At 34.7% G+C, this 22,194-nt stretch overlaps 1 protein-coding gene across 1 annotated transcript in view; it reads left to right on the top strand.

Annotated features, from left to right (window-relative positions):
* The first annotated feature begins 2,738 nt into the window (after nucleotides 1-2,738).
* Nucleotides 2,739-22,194, top strand: part of LOC108377732 (peroxidase) — a 185,716-nt gene continuing 166,260 nt past the window's right edge. Inside the window, exon 1 of the mRNA XM_017633994.1 lies at nucleotides 2,739-2,889. Within this exon, the coding sequence (XP_017489483.1) occupies nucleotides 2,785-2,889 (105 nt within the window). The 5' untranslated portion in view covers nucleotides 2,739-2,784. The remainder of the gene's footprint in view (nucleotides 2,890-22,194) is intronic.

Below are 22,194 nucleotides of genomic sequence, written 5' to 3'. Positions count from 1 at the left end.
CCGCAGTGAGTTGTCAACAACACCTTGTTTTAAACGCACATGATACAAATATTTAAAGGTAAAACCGCTCGCTCAATTCGTCGGCCATCATTTATTTTTTGAAGTTTGCCAAATGCCAAATAAAAGTAAAACAAACAAGTAAAAAAGTCTAAGTTCAGGCGAAGCCGAACATTAGATAACCGGCGCAAGTATCAAATATAGTTTTTTCACCATTCCGAAAACTACCGCTACTTGGTAAGCAGGGGTAGATTTATCCCTATTTCAAACATCTTCGATAAACTTATGTAGTTATATGCAGGCGGTATCACGCCCATTTTTGAAAATTCCATAATAATGCTACTTATTTTCAAGGGACTGTTGTTAGTATCAATTTTATGTAAATTAGCCTCCTTAAATTTCGAAATATCGAAGTTTCAAGCATTTCTGAAATTTACTGTTATATAAAAAGTGGGCGTAATTTTAGTCCGATTTAAATAATTTCAGCGTTTTGCTGTTATGCGGCAAGCACAATAATCATACCGAGTTTGGTACATATTGGTCGAACGGTTACCGAGATACATATATCGTTGGCTTAGTTCGCAAACGTGCTAAGTCCATTTTTTTTTTCAGGAGGGACAAAAAACCGTCTAACTTTTTTTGTTTTCAATATTTTTCTAATCTGTAAATGCAGTTTTATTCCTTAGTTCATCTTGTTTTAGTACCAATAATCGGCCAATTTCCAAATAAAGCTGTTGCAGACTTATAGGCTCTTTTAGGACTTACCACACTTTCTCTCTAAGATTTTATTCTTTTAATGTTAACTGAGCACATTTTCTNATACAGTTTTATTTCATTGCTATTAACAAAAATAACTATTTTAAGTCGTAAATTTATGTACCATTTATAAAAGAAAATAATTAAAAGCAAGTAAAGAGGTATAAGTTTGGGCGAAACCGAACTTTATATACCCGTATCAAATACTGTCGTAAGCAGGGGCTTTTTCCCGATTTTAAACGTTTTCAAAAATATCCTGAGTTAAACTCAATGAAATAATTGAACCACGTTTAGTGGAAATCGCTAAAGTGGCTACCGAAATACACCTTGTAGTCATAAAGTGGGCGGTGTCACGCAGTCTTATTTATTGTTAAGAGATTGTTGTAAGTATTAACTTGAAGTAAAATTAGCGTCTTCAGTTATTGAAATATCAGAGTTTCCGTGTTTTTGAAATTTACCGTTAGATATACGGGAAGCGAATGTAATTTTGGTCCGATTTGAATAATTTTCAACGAATTGCTTTTCCGTACCAGGTTTATTAAGTGCACCGAGTTTGGTAGAAATTGATAAATCGGTTACCGAGTTACACATTTGTGGTCATAAGTGGGCGGCGCCATGCCCATTATCCAAAAATGTATGATAATCTTATTTTCTGCAGAGTGGTTATCGCGATCGATTTTAAGTGAATTAGATTTTTAACAGATTTCTTAGCTAGACCCTAAATAAGGCTCGTAACGAGTTTGGTGGAGATTGGTGAATGGGCTACTGAGATACAGCATTTCATAATAGGTGGGCGGGGTCACGCCCATTTTCCAAAAATTATAATAATATTTTTTACAAAAATTCTACTTCACATACTAATTTTGAACAATTTGCATCCAATATTTACTGAAATATCGTAGTTTTTGCATTTTTAGAAAATACCTTTATATCGGAAATGGGCGTGGTTACATTCCGATTCGCCCATTTTTAATACCAACTTACCTTGGATAAAGGGCAACCTACATACCAAATTTCGTTGAGATATCTCGAGTTATCGTGTACACGGACAGACGTGTATATATATTTTTTTTTTTGGTTTTTTTGGACTTAGCGTACCAATGTATAACAACAAGTAAAAACGACATTACGGTAATTTTCTTTTTTGGTAATGATGTATTTTCAGTTATGCTATCTTACTGCATCAAAATCTCAATTTACATAAAAAGTGGACTTAGCACGTTTGCAAACTAAGCCAACGATATGTGATCATAATTTCCAAAATTTTATCACAAACGTATTTTGTGCTGAAGAATTATTGCAAACATCAATTTTGGATAAATTAACTTTGGTATTTACTGATTTTTCGAAGATTTCGTATTTCTCTAAATTACCGTTATATGGGATGTAGGCGTGGTTATTGGCCGGTTTTAAAAATTTTCAGCCATTTGGTATGTTGTACTAAGACCAATTTCAATGTTTTCTAATATTCGTTCTTTTGGCATGCAAAAGTAACCATGCTCTCAATTTCTTGTGGGGATAGTTGGTCCCCGTAAAGGACTTTCACCACGAAACAGCTACAAAAACAAAAAACCTTTGTGGTTCTAAAGCAATTTGTGAAAGCACAAAGAAAGCGCGGCAGCAGCAATTTGACTATCACCTTGCTATTAAGCATCAAATTTGCATAAATAATATTATTACCACTGCATGCATAAATGCACTAGCGGCTTACACTGATAACTGATACACAGTTTTTCAAACCCTGTTTTGAATACAAAATAACAAAGTATAAACTATTTAAAGTACTTCACGTTCTAGCTCCTAGATATATGTATATATTTCAAAACCTTGAAAGTGATTCTAAAAAGAAAATAATAAAAGGATGGGGAAAAATAATCAGCTGTCGTAACCTTCTCTCTCTCTATCAAACATAAAACATACTATAAATATTCATGTATATATATAGGCTTACAAATACATATTTTATATATAACCTATAGTTTGGTTTCTGAGCTGCGATCAGTTTTGGGGTCCCTAAGATTGAGTGATTGGATGAACCGACCAGCCGTAATAGAAATTGGCGACAACTTTGACTCTTTAACCCGAGGACATGCAACACAACCTGAAGAACTAACTGATATAAATTTTGACAGAGAGGTATGTATTACGTTATAATTAAAATAAAATCTAAAAACTTTAAAGAATCGGAATGTTGTATACATATGAATGTATGTACATTAGAATGGTCCACGAAATCCTTTTTTTTTAAATATTATTCAGTGCTCACGCAAATTTGTGTTCCTTTTGGTAAAAAATTAAACTACATAACTTGATTTAAATAATAATAAAATTTAGAGGTCGTTCAGGTCCATTTTTGTTTTGCTTAAAATTATTCGTCCTTCAATCCGTGCGCACGCGAAATTCCTCTGGAAGTTTAAGTTTTTNTACATATGAATGTATGTACATTAGAATGGTCCACGAAATCCTTTTTTTTTAAATATTATTCAGTGCTCACGCAAATTTGTGTTCCTTTTGGTAAAAAATTAAACTACATAACTTGATTTAAATAATAATAAAATTTAGAGGTCGTTCAGGTCCATTTTTGTTTTGCTTAAAATTATTCGTCCTTCAATCCGTGCGCACGCGAAATTCCTCTGGAAGTTTAAGTTTTTTAAGATCTTATAATATGCTTTCGAGGCCGCTGAATACACTAGAAGAGTTATTTTTTCGATACGGCTCTTACCTTTTTAGATAATACGAATAAATAACAAAAAAAAAAACCCGAAATTGAACTTTAAAATGTGATTATTTCTTACGACGTTGAAAATATCCGACAACACCTCGAAAAAATTTCCAAAGTCCGAAATTTTAAAGCAGTACATTTTTTAAATACAGGCATCAGCCACACATCTAGATTCAGGTTCAATAATTTGCCGATATCTCGAGAAGTAATGAACGTAAAATCCTCTGCGATTATTCATTTTGTTCGATAAGGTTATGGCTATACATATCATCACTAAAGTAAAATTAAATAATTTTTTTCTAAGAAGGGTTTTTTCTGTTTTTATTTATTAGTTATCGTATTATCTAAAAAGGTAAGAGCCGGATCGAAAAACTAACTCTCCTTATGTATTCAGCGGCTTCGAAAGCATATTATAAGATCTTAAAAAACTTAAACTTCCAGAGGAATTTCAAAATTTCAAAACAAGAAACTGATGTGCCTCAACATACAGTATGACCCTTAAATTTTCAAACAAAAACAGCACAAACAGCGCTACAAACGCTGTTATTCAAAGTAGGAATGAACGTCAGCGAAAGCATAAACAAAACAATTGATGGGTGCTAATGTAAAATTTATTTCCTGTGATATAAATGTTATTATTATTAAAGGGAGTTAGATGTTAAATGTAATATTCAAATTATCAAAATTGTATTTCATGTTTATTGTTTTGTCATTCTAATAAAAACAGACTCCCTGAGGAAGGCGCGAAATGCGTCGAAACATGTAGGAGTGTAAATGAAATTTATTTCGCTTTTAACTCAACGGCCGAACCAGCTCTAACCCAGCCAACAATCAGATAGCAACTTGGCCCAAATCAAACATAAAAATATCAAAATCGGTGAGCAAACCCGAAGCAACAAAAAATAACCAAGCAATAAATATGAAGCATTTTTATCAACATACTAAACTAAAACACAACGACGAAACATGTTTCACTATCAAATAGTACACCAAAAACGGTAAAAAACCAGCTAAACAGAAAGAAAGACTAAAATTTCTAATACAATGCAAGGACTACGGCATTACACCACCGCATTTACAGGGAAAAACGAAAAAACTCATACACGGTTTCAAACATGACACCTCTCGTCGGGAATTGAAAAAAGGAGAACAAATATTCCTTTTAAAAGTCCTCAACCTTGAAATTAAAGGAGCCAACATAAATATTAAAATTATAGCAACAACTATGAAACACATTCAAGACACACTACAAAACAAGCTTCATGAAAGAGAGTTTAAGAAAATAATAAGGAGAACGAAAAATGACACTGAAGATGGCACAACGCCGAAACCGGTTTGTCTCCAAACCAAATTTGACAAGGGATGACGGAAATTCGTTCCATAATACATCAAAATAATTGAAAGCCAAAAACAATTCTCAAATAAAATCGCAATGGATACACAACAAACACATTATAATAAACTCCACAATCAGATTTCAAAGAATGCGACAAAATTTGGCATTAGGTATAATGAAAAATGGTTCATAAACAAAACTGAAATTCAAGTGTCACAGGAATATCGGTTGCTACTCTCTCTTGGCAATAGATTTGCTGTTTCAAGAAAGATGTTTTCACCTACCGAAGTTATTGCAGATTTAGAACAAGGTATACAAGAGATCGAAGACGACAGAGAAAAAATATGGTAAGAAGCAATATTGCAGCCAAAATCATTACGTTTTCCAAAAAATCAACAACAACACAAAAGAAAAATTCTTATTAAAAACATATATGAATACCAGAAAATTCATAAACCAATACAAAGACCAAATAATAATAACGAACGCAGACAAAGGCAGTAAAACGGTCATGATGTATAAAGGGGATTACAAATCAAAACTGAGTGAATTATTGAGTGACAAGAAAACGTACAAAACTATACGGAATGATCAAACCCAAAAATTATTAAGAAAAAGCAATGCCATTATTAATGACGTTTACAAACAAAAGAAGATCAATGTAAAACAAAAGTTACAGTTGACGTATGCGGCTGCGAGTGCACCTAGACTATATGGTCTCCCAAAAATTCACAAGCCAAATACACCTCTCAGACCGATATCATATTCCACAAATGTTCCTTGCTACAAATTATCAAAATTTATTGGCAGTATTTTATAAAACATTATATCCGAGGATTATAACATAAAAAACTCATACAAACTCAAAGAAAAACTCCAAAACATCACCATAGAAGAAGATGAAATCTTGATATCTTTCGACGTCGTGTCATTATTTATAAATATCCCGATATATCTAGCGATACAAAAGATTATTCAGAAGCGGCAAAAATTGGAGAATCACACAAAAATTGGGAAAACATAGTTTCAGAAAATACTAGACTTTTGTTTACGGGACAACAATTATTTTATATGCAACAATACTTTTTACCAACCAATTTATGGTATGCCAATGGGTAACCCACTATCTCAAACAATAGCAGACATTGTACTTGACAAAATATTACACGACAGCATAGCTGAATTAAAACGTAAGGACATGTATATTAAACACACAAACAAATATGAAGATGATATATTAGCAATAGTCAAAATCAAAGACGTGGAAGATATACTGACGCCAATTCACAACGGAGAAAGAATATAAAAAAAAAATGGCCTTCCTAGATATAGAAATACATCGTAACNAGCTGAATTAAAACGTAAGGACATGTATATTAAACACACAAACAAATATGTAGATGATATATTAGCAATAGTCAAAATCAAAGACGTGGAAGATATACTGACGCCAATTCACAACAGAGAAAGAATATAAAAAAAAATGGCCTTCCTAGATATAGAAATACATCGTAATGAGAACAACTTAATTTTTAATTGGTATACGAAATCAATTGCATCGGGAAGAGTAATAAACTATCACTCTAATCACCCATGGAGACAAAAAATTAACACTGCCAAAAGCCTCATACAAAAAATACGTAGCATAAGCGACATAAGAATTAACAGAGAAAACAACAATAAAATACGCGATATACTCTTCAGAAATAGCTACCCGCGCAACTTAAAAGAAAGGATAATGGTTGGAACACTCAACAAAACTCCACGCCCAAATCACCCAGAAAAGACAAAAAAAAGTGCATAGGCGTAGCATACATACCAGGGTTAACAAACAATCAAACACTACGTAGAATAATTCGATGGCTGAGATCGACCTATCTTGGCAGCCAATTCGAAAACGCGCTATCTCACAAAATTTTTCAACATCGTTCTATCTCAGAAAACTTGTCAAGAACGCTCCAATTCAGAATTTGGTTGGAAAACACCCTACCTCAGAATTTGGTTGAATAACGCCCTATCTCAGCTGCCGATTAAAAAGCGCCCTATCTCTGCTTATTTTCAATGCATTTTCGTTTGAGATAGGGCGTTATTGACCCGAATTCTTTAACAAAATTCTGAGATAGAGTGTTTTTCAATCAAATTCTTAAATAGGTTGTTCTTCAATAAAATTCTGAAGTAGGGCGTTGTTGAAAAGTTTTCAGAGATAGGGCGTTTTCAACCGGCTGCCGAGATAGGTCGATCTTGAGAAATGAGAAAATTAGATACGCTCACAAACCTCATAACACACTGCATAGAATCTATACAAAAACAAAAGACAAAGTTCAGAAGGAACAACATAGCAATGTGGTGTATTAAATAAATTGCAAAGGCAAAGGAAACGAAAGCTGTAATAAATGCTACATTGGCACTACGAAAAGCGCGATAAGCATAAGAATCCACGAGCACGAAATGGACGCAAAAAACAAAAAGATGACACCAGCATTGCCCCAACACCTGACCAACAACGAACACACAGCTGACTTCGCGAATACGATGATCTTAGATGTAGAAAGAAGAGAAAGAAGACGAATGACATTTGAAAGTCTCCACATACAGCAGCAGCGTAACAATACGATGAATTTTAAAGAATATGTGGACAGCACAAACAGCGCTTACACAGCTGTTATTCAAAGTAGGAATGGACGTCAGCGAAAGCATAAACAAAATAATTGATGGGTGCTAATGTAAAAATTATTTCCTGTGATATAAATGTTGTTATTATAAAATGTGAGTTCGATGTTAAATGTAATATCCAAACTATTGTATTTCATGTTTATTGTTTTGTCATTCTAATAAAAACAGACTCCCTGAGAAAGGCGCGACATGCGTCGAAACGCGTAGGAGTGTAAAGGAAATTGATTTCCCTTTTAACTCAACGGCCGAACCAGCTCTAACCCAACAAACAATTAGATAGGAACTTGGCCCAAATCAAACATAAAAACAAAGTATTTTTTTTTAATCAACGTTGAGAAGTTGAAACGGTTAACAATTATAACTTGAAGTATAAAGGTTTGGTTTGAAAGGCAGTTATTCTATTATAAGACCTTTGTTTGCCACAACGCGCTTAAGTCTCTTTTCTAAGCTTTTGCATGCGGTCCATCGTATATTGTTCTATATGTCGAGGATGGCTGCGATGGAGGCCAACCATATTAAGGCAAATTCCGCCAAATTCCTGAAAAAAATTACCCTATTTTCAATGGTATTCTCCCGAAATAACGTTCATTATTTAATGCAGTTCGTTCACATTTTTAATAAAAAAATAATAATAAAAAAATCATTGATTATAATAACTATTATGATAACATAATAATAATAATAATAATAATAGATTCGCGCTTACACATATGTTAGTGTTTGGCCGCGCTTCTTCTATGATTGTGGCGCGCGCCTTGTCACAAATTTATAACACCTAGGAAAGAAACCAAAAGCTACAGAACCTCCTACTTAGGCTCAAATTAGATCTAGAACTCTCGACTACTATCCCTGAAAATACCATCCCTGCACCATGACCAGATGGTCACTTATAGTCATTTAATGAAGAGCAAAATCTCATTCTGGCAAAGTTTTAGTACCTACCGCAATTAAACAAAAGTAGATAGAACCCTCCACTTAGGCTTAAATTAAGGCTTGAACTTTCGACAAAAATCCTTGAAAAGACCATCCCTGCACCTTAATCTAATGGTCACTTATATTCAATTACACTGTGAGACAAATGGTAGGGGTCAGTGATCGGGAAGGGTTCAAACTACCGGGGAAAGTTATATCGGTAAAAAAGAAGTTATACGTGTCCCGGCGTAAAAATAAATTAGGCAAAAATTATTATTTTTTTCTTCATATATTTATTTTTACCGGCAAAACTGTTGAGTATATAGAAAAACGTTATATTAACAGATTAAAGGAACTGTAATTTTTAATTTTTTTAAATTTGTTTGAGCAATATCGGACTAGTGGTTCTCGAGTTATGTCAAAAAAAAGACCACCAAAGGTGACAATTTCCCCTATATATATATATATATATTTCCTAGACGTGACCCAGCGAAACGCCGGGCCACGTATAACTTGGTTTTGACCGATATAACATTTCCCGTTGGTTTCATCCCATCCCGATTTTGACTGTCGCATAGTGTTATTAAACAGCAAAAACTGAATTTGGAATTTTTTTTGTTTTCAATAGCACAATTTTCCAGTATTTTTTATCGTTTAATAAGTGATTATAAGTAACTATCAGGTGTCGCTGTGGTATAGTGGTAAGCAGTGCGCGCTTCCACTCCACAACGCCTGGGTTCAAGCCCTGGTCAAAGCAACATCGCAAAAACCTATATAAAAGGTTTTTTCTTAACAGCGGTCGTCCCTCGGCAGGTAATGGAAAACCTCCGAGTGTATTTCTGGAGGGGAGGGGCTTGGGGAATAACACAAACGGCAATAACTCAAAATTTGCTTTTTTCACTTTTAAATGGGAAATAATACCGAAATCTGAGTTTTGCTTTATTTCCAATAAAGGTTGGAAATAAGACAAATTTTGCCTTATTTCCCATTGCTTACTTATACTATTTGTAACAAAAACAGTTTACTGACAGAAGGAAAAAGAACTTTGTTTATTCCAAATATACAATTAGACAAATATTTTTACTTATGAAAAGTCTAACAAAATATAGGGAAAGCGTCGTCTTTAATAATTGCTCGGCAAATTGGACATAGCGCTTTTGTATGAATTTTGTCTGCATGCTTTTTAATATGTTGAAAATATTGCTGGAAAACAGGTGAAGTCATAAAAAAGCTTTCTCGCTTTATCTTCTGACATTCGGCTGCCTTATAGANATAGGGAAAGCGTCGTCTTTAATAATTGCTCGGCAAATTGGACATAGCGCTTTTGTATGAATTTTGTCTGCATGCTTTTTAATATGTTGAAAATATTGCTGGAAAACAGGGGAAGTCATAAAAAAGCTTTCTCGCTTTATCTTCTGACATTCGGCTGCCTTATAGACAAATTTTAAAGAGAATTTTTCATATAAGGCAGTGTCAAAATCTTTCTTCTCGCTCTAGTTACTTCACTTGGTATAATTCCGCCATGGCATGAAACAAACAAAAGTTGCCGTTCCTGTTCGCAGCATATAACACAGAGAATATTGTTTTGAGTTTTTTCTTCAGTTAAAATTTCTGCATTATCATCACTTGCTATAGGCGACCTGTAGATTTCGTTTACGAAGACGGAGCGAACATGTGGTACGAAATAGTGATGTAAAATATGTAAAATTTTATCTTCTCTCAGACTTCTAAATTTGAACGTATACTCGGTACAAGCGGCAGGTAGGATGAATGGCGTAATAAACAGGCGAAGTAATAAAACAGCTTTCTCGCTTTATTTTCTGATATTCGGCTACCTTATTGTCACAATTTATAGGCAAACTTTCAAACAAAGCAGTGCCAAAATCTTTCTTCTTATGAGTGGGGTGCATGCAATAACACCATGCGCAGTAATTCTCATTACTTGGACATTAAAAAGCAGTTTCAGAAGTGAACTAGTATCATTTTATTATTATTCTTTTTTCTAAACGGTTATAATGCCACCAGTGCATATTTGCCAAAGGGGGGCGGGGGCGGGGGTTGAGGTACGCGAGCGCGGACCGCCGCGACGCTGGGCACTTTCAAAATTTTTAGACCTCCAAATCCGTTCATTTAACTTGTACTACTTTTCGTCAAATGTAACTGGGTGACTACCTACATACATATGTGCACTATTTTGCTTTATTACTCAATTGTTAAGTTTAAAAGTTGGTCTTATTGTGTTATTTCATATTCAATTGGGAAATAACACAAATTTGCGTTATTTATCATTAACAGCTTTAACATTTGCCCCGCCAAATTCAGTGCTGTTCTGTGAAATATATATACATATGTATGTATGTCGGGCAGGGATGTCCAAAAAACACCGATGCATCGAAAATATCGAGGTTTTGCATCGAAAATTTTCTACTCGATGTATAAGTAGTCAATGCATCGATGCATCAATGTTTTCTGTAAACTGACATCTCTAGAACATCGAACCGCCAAACATCGCTTTGGCTTAAATTCAAAGAAAGCAAGACGCAGTTTTATAGCTCATTGGACACTGTTTTACATGGATTTGGGTAAAGCATTAACAATATTTTTATAAAAAAAATAATAATAATAAAAAACATATGTGTGCTTTGCACACCCGGTAGAAGTAAAACCTTCACAAAATCAACGGAATTTTATTGTAGTCTTTTGGTGTGTGTTTTATTAAACTCTCTCAATAATTTTGTTTACTGGTTGATTGATAGAAATATAAATTGCCACAAATATAACTGTTCTCTCTTGGTCAAACCTACTTTCACAAGCAAATAAGAAAAGACATTGATTCCAGTTTTTGTGCATTGAGTTCTATTTGTGGAGAATTATACGACCTCCATCATATGCAGGGCACTAACACAAACAAGCTTGAGCTAAAAGTGAGAATGTGTTAGTGTGCCTGCTCTTTCGCTTTTATACGTACACGCGACGCTTACGCTCTTTTAGCACCAGCTAACTCTCTGCCCATGCCTGATCATGTGTGTATGGTCTCCGCCTGGTTATGCAGCTCCGCCTGCTCTCATCATTGGGATTTTAAATTGAATTATTATATCAATATTAGGAATGTCTAAAGCTCTCTCATTATCTAAACACGTCTCTAAAGGAATCAGAAAATTCGACGATGATGCTATTCTGTCTAATTGAAGACCCTGTACGTGAACGCGTAAACTTTAGCAATTGAAGATAAGCAGTGTCACCCCTTTGCTTGCATTATAAAATCATATAATAATTTTTCAATTGTTTCAAGTCGATTCAGATGCAGCCTTTGAAATTCAGCTTTCAACTCAGTTGTGGATACTGTTGCTCTCCGAACATGATACAATTTTCTATACTTTTATTTATTTATTTCATATATGTAATACTTCTATATTGATAGTAAGCTAACATCTCAATGTGTAGGCATTCCGAAATCAAAGCGAGACAGTCTAGTACTGTTTTTGTCAATGTATTGTGTACTTGAGTGTCGGTTTTGTAAATGTGTCGTGTACATGTTTATTTATAAACGTATGTGTTCCTTTTCTTTCGTACGTGTTTATTGATATATCTGTACTGTAGTGTTTTCGGACGGTACTAGCTCTTACTGCCAATATAGGAGTACTATTACACATATGATTTATTTTATTTTTGAAACGAGAAGTAGACCTTGAATCGATGTTACTCATGATAATGCGACGTACAGGAGCTGTTGGGCGTATACGATCTCACCACATGACCTTGTTATCGCACACGCAGAGACCAGAGGAAATTGGTCACGCTTTACCATTACGGTTTTATCAGGCTATCGAGGATGTGCAGCGATCTATTGGTACCACCAGTGGAGAAATATTGTTGTCTTGTATTGATGATGCTGCTTTTCTTATGATTTGTTCATCAGGTTTGGGAGAATCAGAGAATTCCAGCCATAAATGAGCACACAACACACGAACTTTTATCAGTTTATTAGTCATTCTGTAAAAATCGTTGGACAATGTGGTCCATTTGTACTATCGCAGCGCACGGCTGTGTGCGCGAGTGACGAAAGCAGTCGCATGCATGTTGCATTTGTTGCGTGGATGAAATGTTTAAATTGACTGCAATGTACACTTTAAGCTTTCTTTTCGGTTTTCTTGGGCAAAAGTACAGCTTGAATGTTAGGCAAAACACCACCTTGAGCAATGGTCACACCAGACAGCAGTTTATTCAATTCCTCAGCTAGCATGCTGAAATGACTCGCTTATATATACACGACATTTTAAAGTTTTTATCCTGACGTCAAATCGATACGTTTGAGGTATCTTTGGAAAGGTCTTGCAAAGTGTGTTCAGAAAATGTATTCCAGCTTCATAAACGATTAACTGGATTCTTAAAAATTAGGCTAAAGTGTTGCGAAACAAAAAACTTTTTTTTTGCTTTTGCCGGTTTAAGGACGTAAGTGGGTACACCCGACTTATTTAGTGTTATTCTATAGGTCAATACCTTTCCAACGATACCTTATAGATTGAGTTCCGGCTACTAGTTGGAAAGATACAGAGCTAAAATGGTTTTGGTTTGTGTCTCCACTACGAGATGCTTTGCGATGTGTTTAGCGTCTGTACGTACCTTCATTTAATTTTTTTTTTTCAAACTTTCAGGAATTAAAGTACACAAATAACTAAGAAGGGGTTTTCCAGGATATTTCGATTCGTATGCCTTTGTAGGCGTGGCTGGTGCCTGAAATTCGAAAAAAGGCAATTTTTTAAACTATCGCTGAGGCCGCACTATCCATTCCATACCATTGATGTGGATATCAGTAGAAGGGCCTTAAAACAAGCTATTTAACGCTGTCTTTTGCGTTTATATTTATATATCAGAACGTTATCGCCTGAAAACTAAAAGTCGGGCTGCTGAAAATATAGATCTCGAGGATTTTCTCAAAAACTAGTCAGTCGATTTTATTCTAAGTTTCCTAAAGTCTAGCCCAATACTCTAGCTTTCATTTATTATATAGCTTATATCTGGGAAAACTCTTATTGTGGAGATATTCCTATTCAACCTGAAAAAAGTTGCTCCAAATAGCGACAAATGGTTAAAAATTAACATATTCGTCTATTTGGTTTCTTTAAGTTATCAACATAACATATAGCCAATTATCTGCAAAAAACTGTCCAATCTCCGATTGTCACCTAAACCGAAATTCCCTGCAAATCGGTGGAATTTCCCTTGAGTTGACTGCCCTGCACGCGATAAATAATTTGTAGACTGTGTATATCGCTTTCTAATTCTTATAGAAATCTTTTTTTTATTTCTGCTGGTTTCTTTGTTTTCATATACATATCTACTATATATTTGTGGAAGTATGTATGTATGTATGTATGTGCCACGTTGCAGCCTAAACGGACGGACAGAAACGAACAAAATTTTGACAAAGTATTGCCATGACTCCTGGGCCTATAATAGGGTGAAAAAAATTGGGATACTACAAGGGGGCGTGGCACTTTCCATAGTCGTGAAATTTTTAATCAGCCATAACTTCGGAACCATTAGTCACACGAACTTGAAATTTGGTATGCAAACATTTTAATGGTAGGTGCTTATAGGAGGATATATATAAAGGAGTTTGTATAAGGGGGGCGTGGCACATCCCATAGGCGTGGAATTTTTTATCAGCTATATCTTCGGAACCATAAGTCCCACGAGCTTGAAATTTGATATGCAGACATATCAATGGTAGGTTCTATATAAACGAGTTTGTAAAAGGCGGCATGGCACATCCCACAGGCGTAGAAAATTTGGTCAGCTATAACTTCGGAAAAATATGTCACATGAAATTGAAAATTGGTACGCAGACTTATCTATGGTAGGTGTTTATAATAGGCCCATAGGCGTGGAATATTTTATCAGCTATAACTTCGGAACATAAGTCCCAAGAACTTGAAATTTGGTATGCAGGCATGTCTATGGTAGGCGCTTATAGTATGGCATATATAAATGAGTTTGTAAAAGGGGCGTGGCACATCCCATAGGCGTGGAATTTTTTATCATCTATAACTTCGGAACCATAAGTCACACGAACTTGAAATTTAGTATGCAGGCATTTTAATGGTAGGTACTTATAGGAGGGAGTGTATAAACGAGTTTGTATAAGGGGGCAGGGCACATCCCATAGGCGTGGAATTTTTTATCAGCTATAACTTCGGATCCTTAAGTCACAGGAACTTGAAGTTTGGTATGCAGCCATACCAATGGTAGGTGCTTAGAGGAGGGTATATATAAGTGAGTTTGTAAAAGAAGGCGTGGCACATCCCATAGGCGTTGAATTTTTTATCAACTATAACTTCGGAACCATAAGTCACACGAACTTGAAACTTGGTATGCATACATATCNCACGTTGCAGCCTAAACGGACGGACAGAAACGAACAAAATTTTGACAAAGTATTGCCATGACTCCTGGGCCTATAATAGGGTGAAAAAAATTGGGATACTACAAGGGGGCGTGGCACTTTCCATAGTCGTGAAATTTTTAATCAGCCATAACTTCGGAACCATTAGTCACACGAACTTGAAATTTGGTATGCAAACATTTTAATGGTAGGTGCTTATAGGAGGGTATATATAAAGGAGTTTGTATAAGGGGGGCGTGGCACATCCCATAGGCGTGGAATTTTTTATCAGCTATATCTTCGGAACCATAAGTCCCACGAGCTTGAAATTTGATATGCAGACATATCAATGGTAGGTTCTATATAAACGAGTTTGTAAAAGGCGGCATGGCACATCCCACAGGCGTAGAAAATTTGGTCAGCTATAACTTCGGAAAAATATGTCACATGAAATTGAAAATTGGTACGCAGACTTATCTATGGTAGGTGTTTATAATAGGCCCATAGGCGTGGAATATTTTATCAGCTATAACTTCGGAACATAAGTCCCAAGAACTTGAAATTTGGTATGCAGGCATGTCTATGGTAGGCGCTTATAGTATGGCATATATAAATGAGTTTGTAAAAGGGGCGTGGCACATCCCATAGGCGTGGAATTTTTTATCATCTATAACTTCGGAACCATAAGTCACACGAACTTGAAATTTAGTATGCAGGCATTTTAATGGTAGGTACTTATAGGAGGGAGTGTATAAACGAGTTTGTATAAGGGGGCAGGGCACATCCCATAGGCGTGGAATTTTTTATCAGCTATAACTTCGGATCCTTAAGTCACAGGAACTTGAAGTTTGGTATGCAGCCATACCAATGGTAGGTGCTTAGAGGAGGGTATATATAAGTGAGTTTGTAAAAGAAGGCGTGGCACATCCCATAGGCGTTGAATTTTTTATCAACTATAACTTCGGAACCATAAGTCACACGAACTTGAAACTTGGTATGCATACATATCAATGGTAGGTGCTTATAAGAGGGTATATGTATATAAATGGGTTTGTAACAGGAGACGTAGCACATCCCATAGGCGTTGAATTTTTTATCAGCTATAACTTCGAAACCATAAGTCCCAAGAACTTGAAATTTGGTATGCAGACATTTTAATGGTAGGTGCTTATAAGAGGGTATATGTATATAAATGGGTTTGTAACTGGAGACGTAGCACATCCCATAGGCGTTGAATTTTTTATCAGCTATAACTTCGAAACCATAAGTCCCAAGAACTTGAAATTTGGTATGCAGGCATGTCTATGGTAGGCGCTTATAGTATGGCATATATAAATGAGTTTGTAAAAGGGGGCGTGGCACATCCCATAGGTGTTAAATTTTTTATCGGCCTTAACTTCGGAACCATAAGTCCAAAGAACTTGAAATTTGGTATGCAGACATTTTAATGGTAGGTGCTTATAGGAGGGAATATATAAACGAGTTTGTAAAAGGGGCTGGCACATCCCATAGGCGTGGAATTTTACATCAGCTATAACTTCGGAACCTAAGCCACACGAACTTGAAATTTGGTATGCAGGCATGTCTATGGTGGGCGCTTATAGTATGGCATATATAAATGAGTTTGTAAAAGCTATAACTTCGGAACCATAAGTCCCAAGAATTTGAAATTTGGTATGCAGGCATGTATGGTAGACGCTTATAGTATGGCATATATAAATGAGTTTATGAAACACGGCGTGGCACATTCCATAGGCGTGCTAAGAATTTGGTTCATATTTGCGCATGTATGTTTTAATAACGCTGACTATAATATTTTCAAATCTCAGTAGGCTTTTTTTGATTATTGAAAGTATTGAGCGAATTTGAATTTTTAAAATAGCATTGATGCTAAGATTTACATACATTCATATATGCGAATGTATGTATGTATTAATAACGTTTACGTTAATATTTTCAAATCTCAGTAGGCGTCTTTTGAATACTCAAATTATTTAGCGAATTTGAATTTTTAAAATAACATCGATGCTAAGATTTAAATTCTTATTTACGAATGTATGAATGTATGTATGTGGCCAAATGAGCCCTTCCGCGAAGGCTACCCCGGACTTCCGCTCGCGCGCTGCACCTCCGATCGACGCTGGCAGATGTTGCCCACATCCACTACACACACGCTTCCGCAACATTTGTAAACAGAACATCGACATTTAACTCTCCTTATACACCACTCGGTATACCCACCACCTTTGTACACACACACACACACACACACACACACACAAATACTCCAAATGTCAACTTACTTTGAATTTGAAGATAAGCAGAATCTTTCGTTTGTGAGCCCGTGCGGATGCATCCTATACGAGTCGAACTTTTTTCCAAAATAAAACCAACCGTGATTTGTAAATTCCATTTAGAAAAAAAATAAAAATACTGTGTGTTCTTTTTCTTGAATCGAGTGGAACCAGTGTTGTTACGTGGTAAGCTACCGGCAATATCAAACCCAAGGGCCTAAAGTGTTCAGTATGTATTAATAAAGTTTACGTTAATATTTTCAAAGCTCAGTAGTGTGTTTTTGAATATTCAAATTATTTAGCGTATTAGAATTTTTAAGATCGCATTGATGCTAAGATTGACATTCATATTTGGGAACGTAAATATGTATGTATATATTAATAATTTACTTTAATATTTTTAAATCTCCGTAGGCTGTTTTTGAGTATTGAAAATATTTAGCGAATTCGAATATTTGAGATAGCTTTGATGCTAAAGTTTCGTTCCTCAACTTTTCTGGATAAAACCTGTAAAACTGTGAAAAAGCAAAATTGCTCCCAGAAAAAGAGAGAAACACCAAAAATTACGGGAACGCTTTTCGGGAAAAAGCTGGTAAAACTACAAAGCAGTTTTTTATAATTTGGCGATCTTCTAAATTATGCTCAAATACACCAGCAAATTAACAAAAATACATACAAAACTTGATGTTTCTTCGCTAGGATATATTTAATAAGGTGAAAAAGCAGATGCACTTTTGTTTTTGCTTATTAAAATTTGAAATAATTTGAACAGCTGGTGGTTTGACACTTTACCAGAGTTTACCAGCAAAAATTAGTTGCGTTCCCTAACTCACAAGAAGTTGCAAGAATTTCCAGGAATTTACCAGAAAGCGTTCCCGTACTAGGTTCTCTGGCTTCTTTTGCTTTTTGACAGTTTTACAGGTTTTAGCCCAGAAAAGTTGGGGAACGCAACTATTCTTCGGGTAAAATCTTACAACTTCTGACAAAGAGAGGACAGATTTTACTCTCCGATTTTTCCCCTACTTTGCCAGAGAACCGAGTACGGGAACGCTTTCTGGTAAAATCCTTTAAATTTTTGCATCTTCTTGCGAGTTAGGAAGCGCAACTTAAGATTTACATTCTATTTGCGGAAGTATGTTTCTATTAATAACGTTTACGTTAATATTTTCAAACCTCAGTAGGCTGCTTTTGAATATTCAAATTATATAGCGAATTTTAATTTTTAAAATAACATTGATGCTAAGATTTACATTCATATTTGCGGAAGTATGTATGTCTTAATAACGTTTACGTTAATATTTTCAAACCTCAGTAGGCTGCTTTTGAATATTCAAATTATATAGCGAATTTTAATTTTTAAAATAACATTGATGCTAAGATTTACATTCATATTTGCGGAAGTATGTATGTCTTAATAACGTTTACGTTAATATTTTCAACTCTCAGTAGGCTGCTTTTGAATATTCAAATTATTTAGCGAATTTGAATTTTTAAAATAACATTGATGCTAAGATTTAAATTCGTATTTACGAATGCATGTATGTATGTATTAATAACGATTACGTTAATATTTTCAAAGCTCAGTAGTGTATTTTTGAATATTCAAATTAATTAGTGAATTCGAAATTTTAAAATAGCATTGATGCTAAGATTTACATTCATATTTGGGAACGTATGTATGTATTAATAATTTACGTTAATATAGCCCAGTACAATTACACTTTTCCTTAAAAAAAAATGTTAACAGCAATTTTTTGCTGCAGTTTACTTCGATTTAACACTTAGATCATGGATCCACAGTCTCGCCCCTAAATTTCATTTGGCAACATTCCGCCATCTTGGATTTAGGTTTTTTTGGGTTTCTGGGATTTGCAAGCTTATTTTGCATTTTTCGTTAAAAAATTGTTAATTGCAAATATGTAGAGAATTTAATATCACACATTTGGGTTATAGAAGATTTTTTAAAAACAGCATTTTTTATTGTAAAAAATTTGCAAAAACTGCTAAACAATTTTACATTGTCACGGTTTTTGTAATTTTTTGACCACTTCTGTTGAAAATACATGTATTTGAAATTCCAAAGTTGTAGATAATCTCATTCTTCACAACTTTTACACCTAATTTTTTTTTTTGTACGACGCTTAGATCACGGCCGGGATCGTGCCAAACATAGCGATTATCCCAGAAAAATTAGATAGATGTGGTAGGTGTGCAATTTTTTGATGCAGTTTACTTCGATTTAATACGTAGATCATGGATCCACAGTCTCGCCCCTAAATTTCATTTGGCAACATTCCGCCATCTTGGATTTTATTTTGTTTCTGGGTTTATTGCGACTTGCAAGCTTATTTTATATTTTTCATAAAAAAATAGGAAAATACAAATATGCAGAGAATTTAATTTCCCTCATCTGTTGTATAAAAAGTAAAAAAAAAACATTTTTTATTGTACGATGTACGGAATGCGCCTCAAAACTCAGAATGAAATTCTCTACAACTTTGGAATTTCAATATGCTATGTATTTTCAACAGAAACTGTCAAAAATGGCGAACACCGTGACAATGTAAAATTTTTTAGCAGTTTTTGCTAATTTTTTACAATAAAAAATGCTGTTTTTAAAAAGACCTTCTACAACCCGAATGTGGGAAATTAAATTCTCTACATATTTGCATTTAACATTTTTTAACGAAAAATGCAAAATAAGCTTGCAAATCGCAGAAACCCAAAAAAACTTAAATCCAATATGGCGGAATGTTGCCGAATGAAATTTAGGGGCGAGACTGTGGATCCATGGTCTACGTGTTAAATCTAAGTAAACTGCATTAAAAAATTGCTGTTAAAAACNAAAAAACTTAAATCCAATATGGCGGAATGTTGCCGAATGAAATTTAGGGGGAGACTGTGGATCCATGGTCTACGTGTTAAATCTAAGTAAACTGCATTAAAAAATTGCTGTTAAAAATCTTTTTAAAGAAAAAGTGCACTTTTACTGGGCTATATTAACGTAAATTATTAAGACATACAACGTTCCCAAATATGAATGTAAATCTTAGCATCAATGCTATTTTAAAAATACGAATTCGCTAAATAATTTGAATATTCAAAAACACACTACTGAGCTTTTAAAATATTAACGTAATCGTTATTAATACATACATACATACATTCGTAAATACGAGTTTAAATCTTAGCATCAATGCTATTTTAAAAATACGAATTCGCTAAATAATTTGAATATTCAAAAACACACTACTGAGCTTTTAAAATATTAACGTAATCGTTATTAATACATACATACATACATTCGTAAATACGAGTTTAAATCTTAGCATCAATGTTATTTTAAAAATTCAAATTCGCTCAATGCTTTCAATAATCAAAGAAAGCCTACTGAGATTTGAAAATATTATAGTCAGCGTTATTAACACATACATGCGCAAATATGAATCAAAATCTTAGCACGCCTATGGAATGTGCCACGCCCTGGTTTATAAACTCATTTATATATGCCATACTATAAGCGCCTGCCATTGATAAGTCTGCATACCAAATTTCAAATTCGTGTGACTTGTGGTTCCGAAGTTATAGTTTTTAAAAAATTCAACCCCTATGGGATGTGCCACGCCTCCTTTTACAAACTCATTTATATATGCCATACTATAAGCGCCTGCCATTGATAAGTCTGCATACCAAATTTCAAATTCGTGTGACTTGTGGTTCCGAAGTTATAGTTTTTAAAAAATTCAACCCCTATGGGATGTGCCACGCCTCCTTTTACAAACTCATTTATATATGCCATACTATAAGCGCCTGCCATTGATAAGTCTGCATACCAAATTTCAAATTCGTGTGACTTGTGGTTCCGAAGTTATAGTTTTTAAAAAATTCAACCCCTATGGGATGTGCCACGCCTCCTTTTACAAACTCATTTATATATGCCATACTATAAGCGCCTGCCATTGATAAGTCTGCATACCAAATTTCAAATTCGTGTGACTTGTGGTTCCGAAGTTATAGTTTTTAAAAAATTCAACCCCTATGGGATGTGCCACGCCTCCTTTTACAAACTCATTTATATATGCCATACTATAAGCGCCTGCCATTGATAAGTCTGCATACCAAATTTCAAATTCGTGTGACTTGTGGTTCCGAAGTTATAGTTTTTAAAAAATTCAACCCCTATGGGATGTGCCACGCCTCCTTTTACAAACTCATTTATATATACCCTCCTATAAGCACCTACCATTGATATGTCTGCATACCAAATTTCAAGTTCCTGTGATTTAAGGTTCCGAAGTTATAGCTGATAAAATATTCCACGCCTATGGGCCTATTATAAGCACCTACCATAGATAAGGCTGCGTGCCAATTTTCAATTTCATGTGACATATTTTTCCGAAGTTGTATGTAGCTGACAAAATATTCCACTCGCAGCAAACGTGAAGCTGTGAAGTTCTACTTAAATTGTGCTCTGATTTTTCTTTGTATTTTGCAAAGTTTATTGTGCTAATTCTGAGTAAAAGTTGCTATAAAAAGTGCCTACGAGCATCTTAGTGTGATAATAATCGAAGCTAAGTGAAAGTTTTGTGATTTTTGTGGTTTATATTAAATTTAATTAAATTTCACTAGCATACATCTAATCTTGCCGAGTCATTTGTTGTTATCATTGTTGTTGTAATTCCTTTGTAGTTAACTGAGATCGTTTCTATTTTTGCACATTTCTTTTTGCTCTTTTTGTTTACTTCTTTTAGTATTTCTTGTCACAGCTGTTTGCGTTGCGTTTATTAAGTGTCACAATACAGTGATACTCAAACTGTTCGCTACATATATTTTTAAGCTAAATACATCAGCTCCTAAATTGTTGTGTGTGTTGTGTTAAACTTATTTTGCTTGTCTTTTTATTAACATAAGTGTTATTAAATCTTTCAATATGAAGTGTGATCTTGATAACTGCCAAATTAAAAGCGAATCTGAACGCTACTTATCGTGCTGGCTCTGTGATGGTATTTGCCATCTAAAATGTGCTGGTTTGACAGGAAGAATTCTGGACGCTATTAATGATGGCAAAGGTCTTCGCTGGTCTTGCTTAAAGTGAGGGTCAACCGAAGTTGATCTCTTT

The sequence above is a fragment of the Rhagoletis zephyria genome, unplaced genomic scaffold (genome assembly GCF_001687245.7).
Source record: "Rhagoletis zephyria isolate East Lansing unplaced genomic scaffold, Rhagoletis_zephyria_1.1 Rzeph_scaffold_00109, whole genome shotgun sequence".
NCBI classification, from domain to species: domain Eukaryota; kingdom Metazoa; phylum Arthropoda; class Insecta; order Diptera; family Tephritidae; genus Rhagoletis; species Rhagoletis zephyria.
This window is presented reverse-complemented; position numbering and strand designations above follow the sequence as displayed.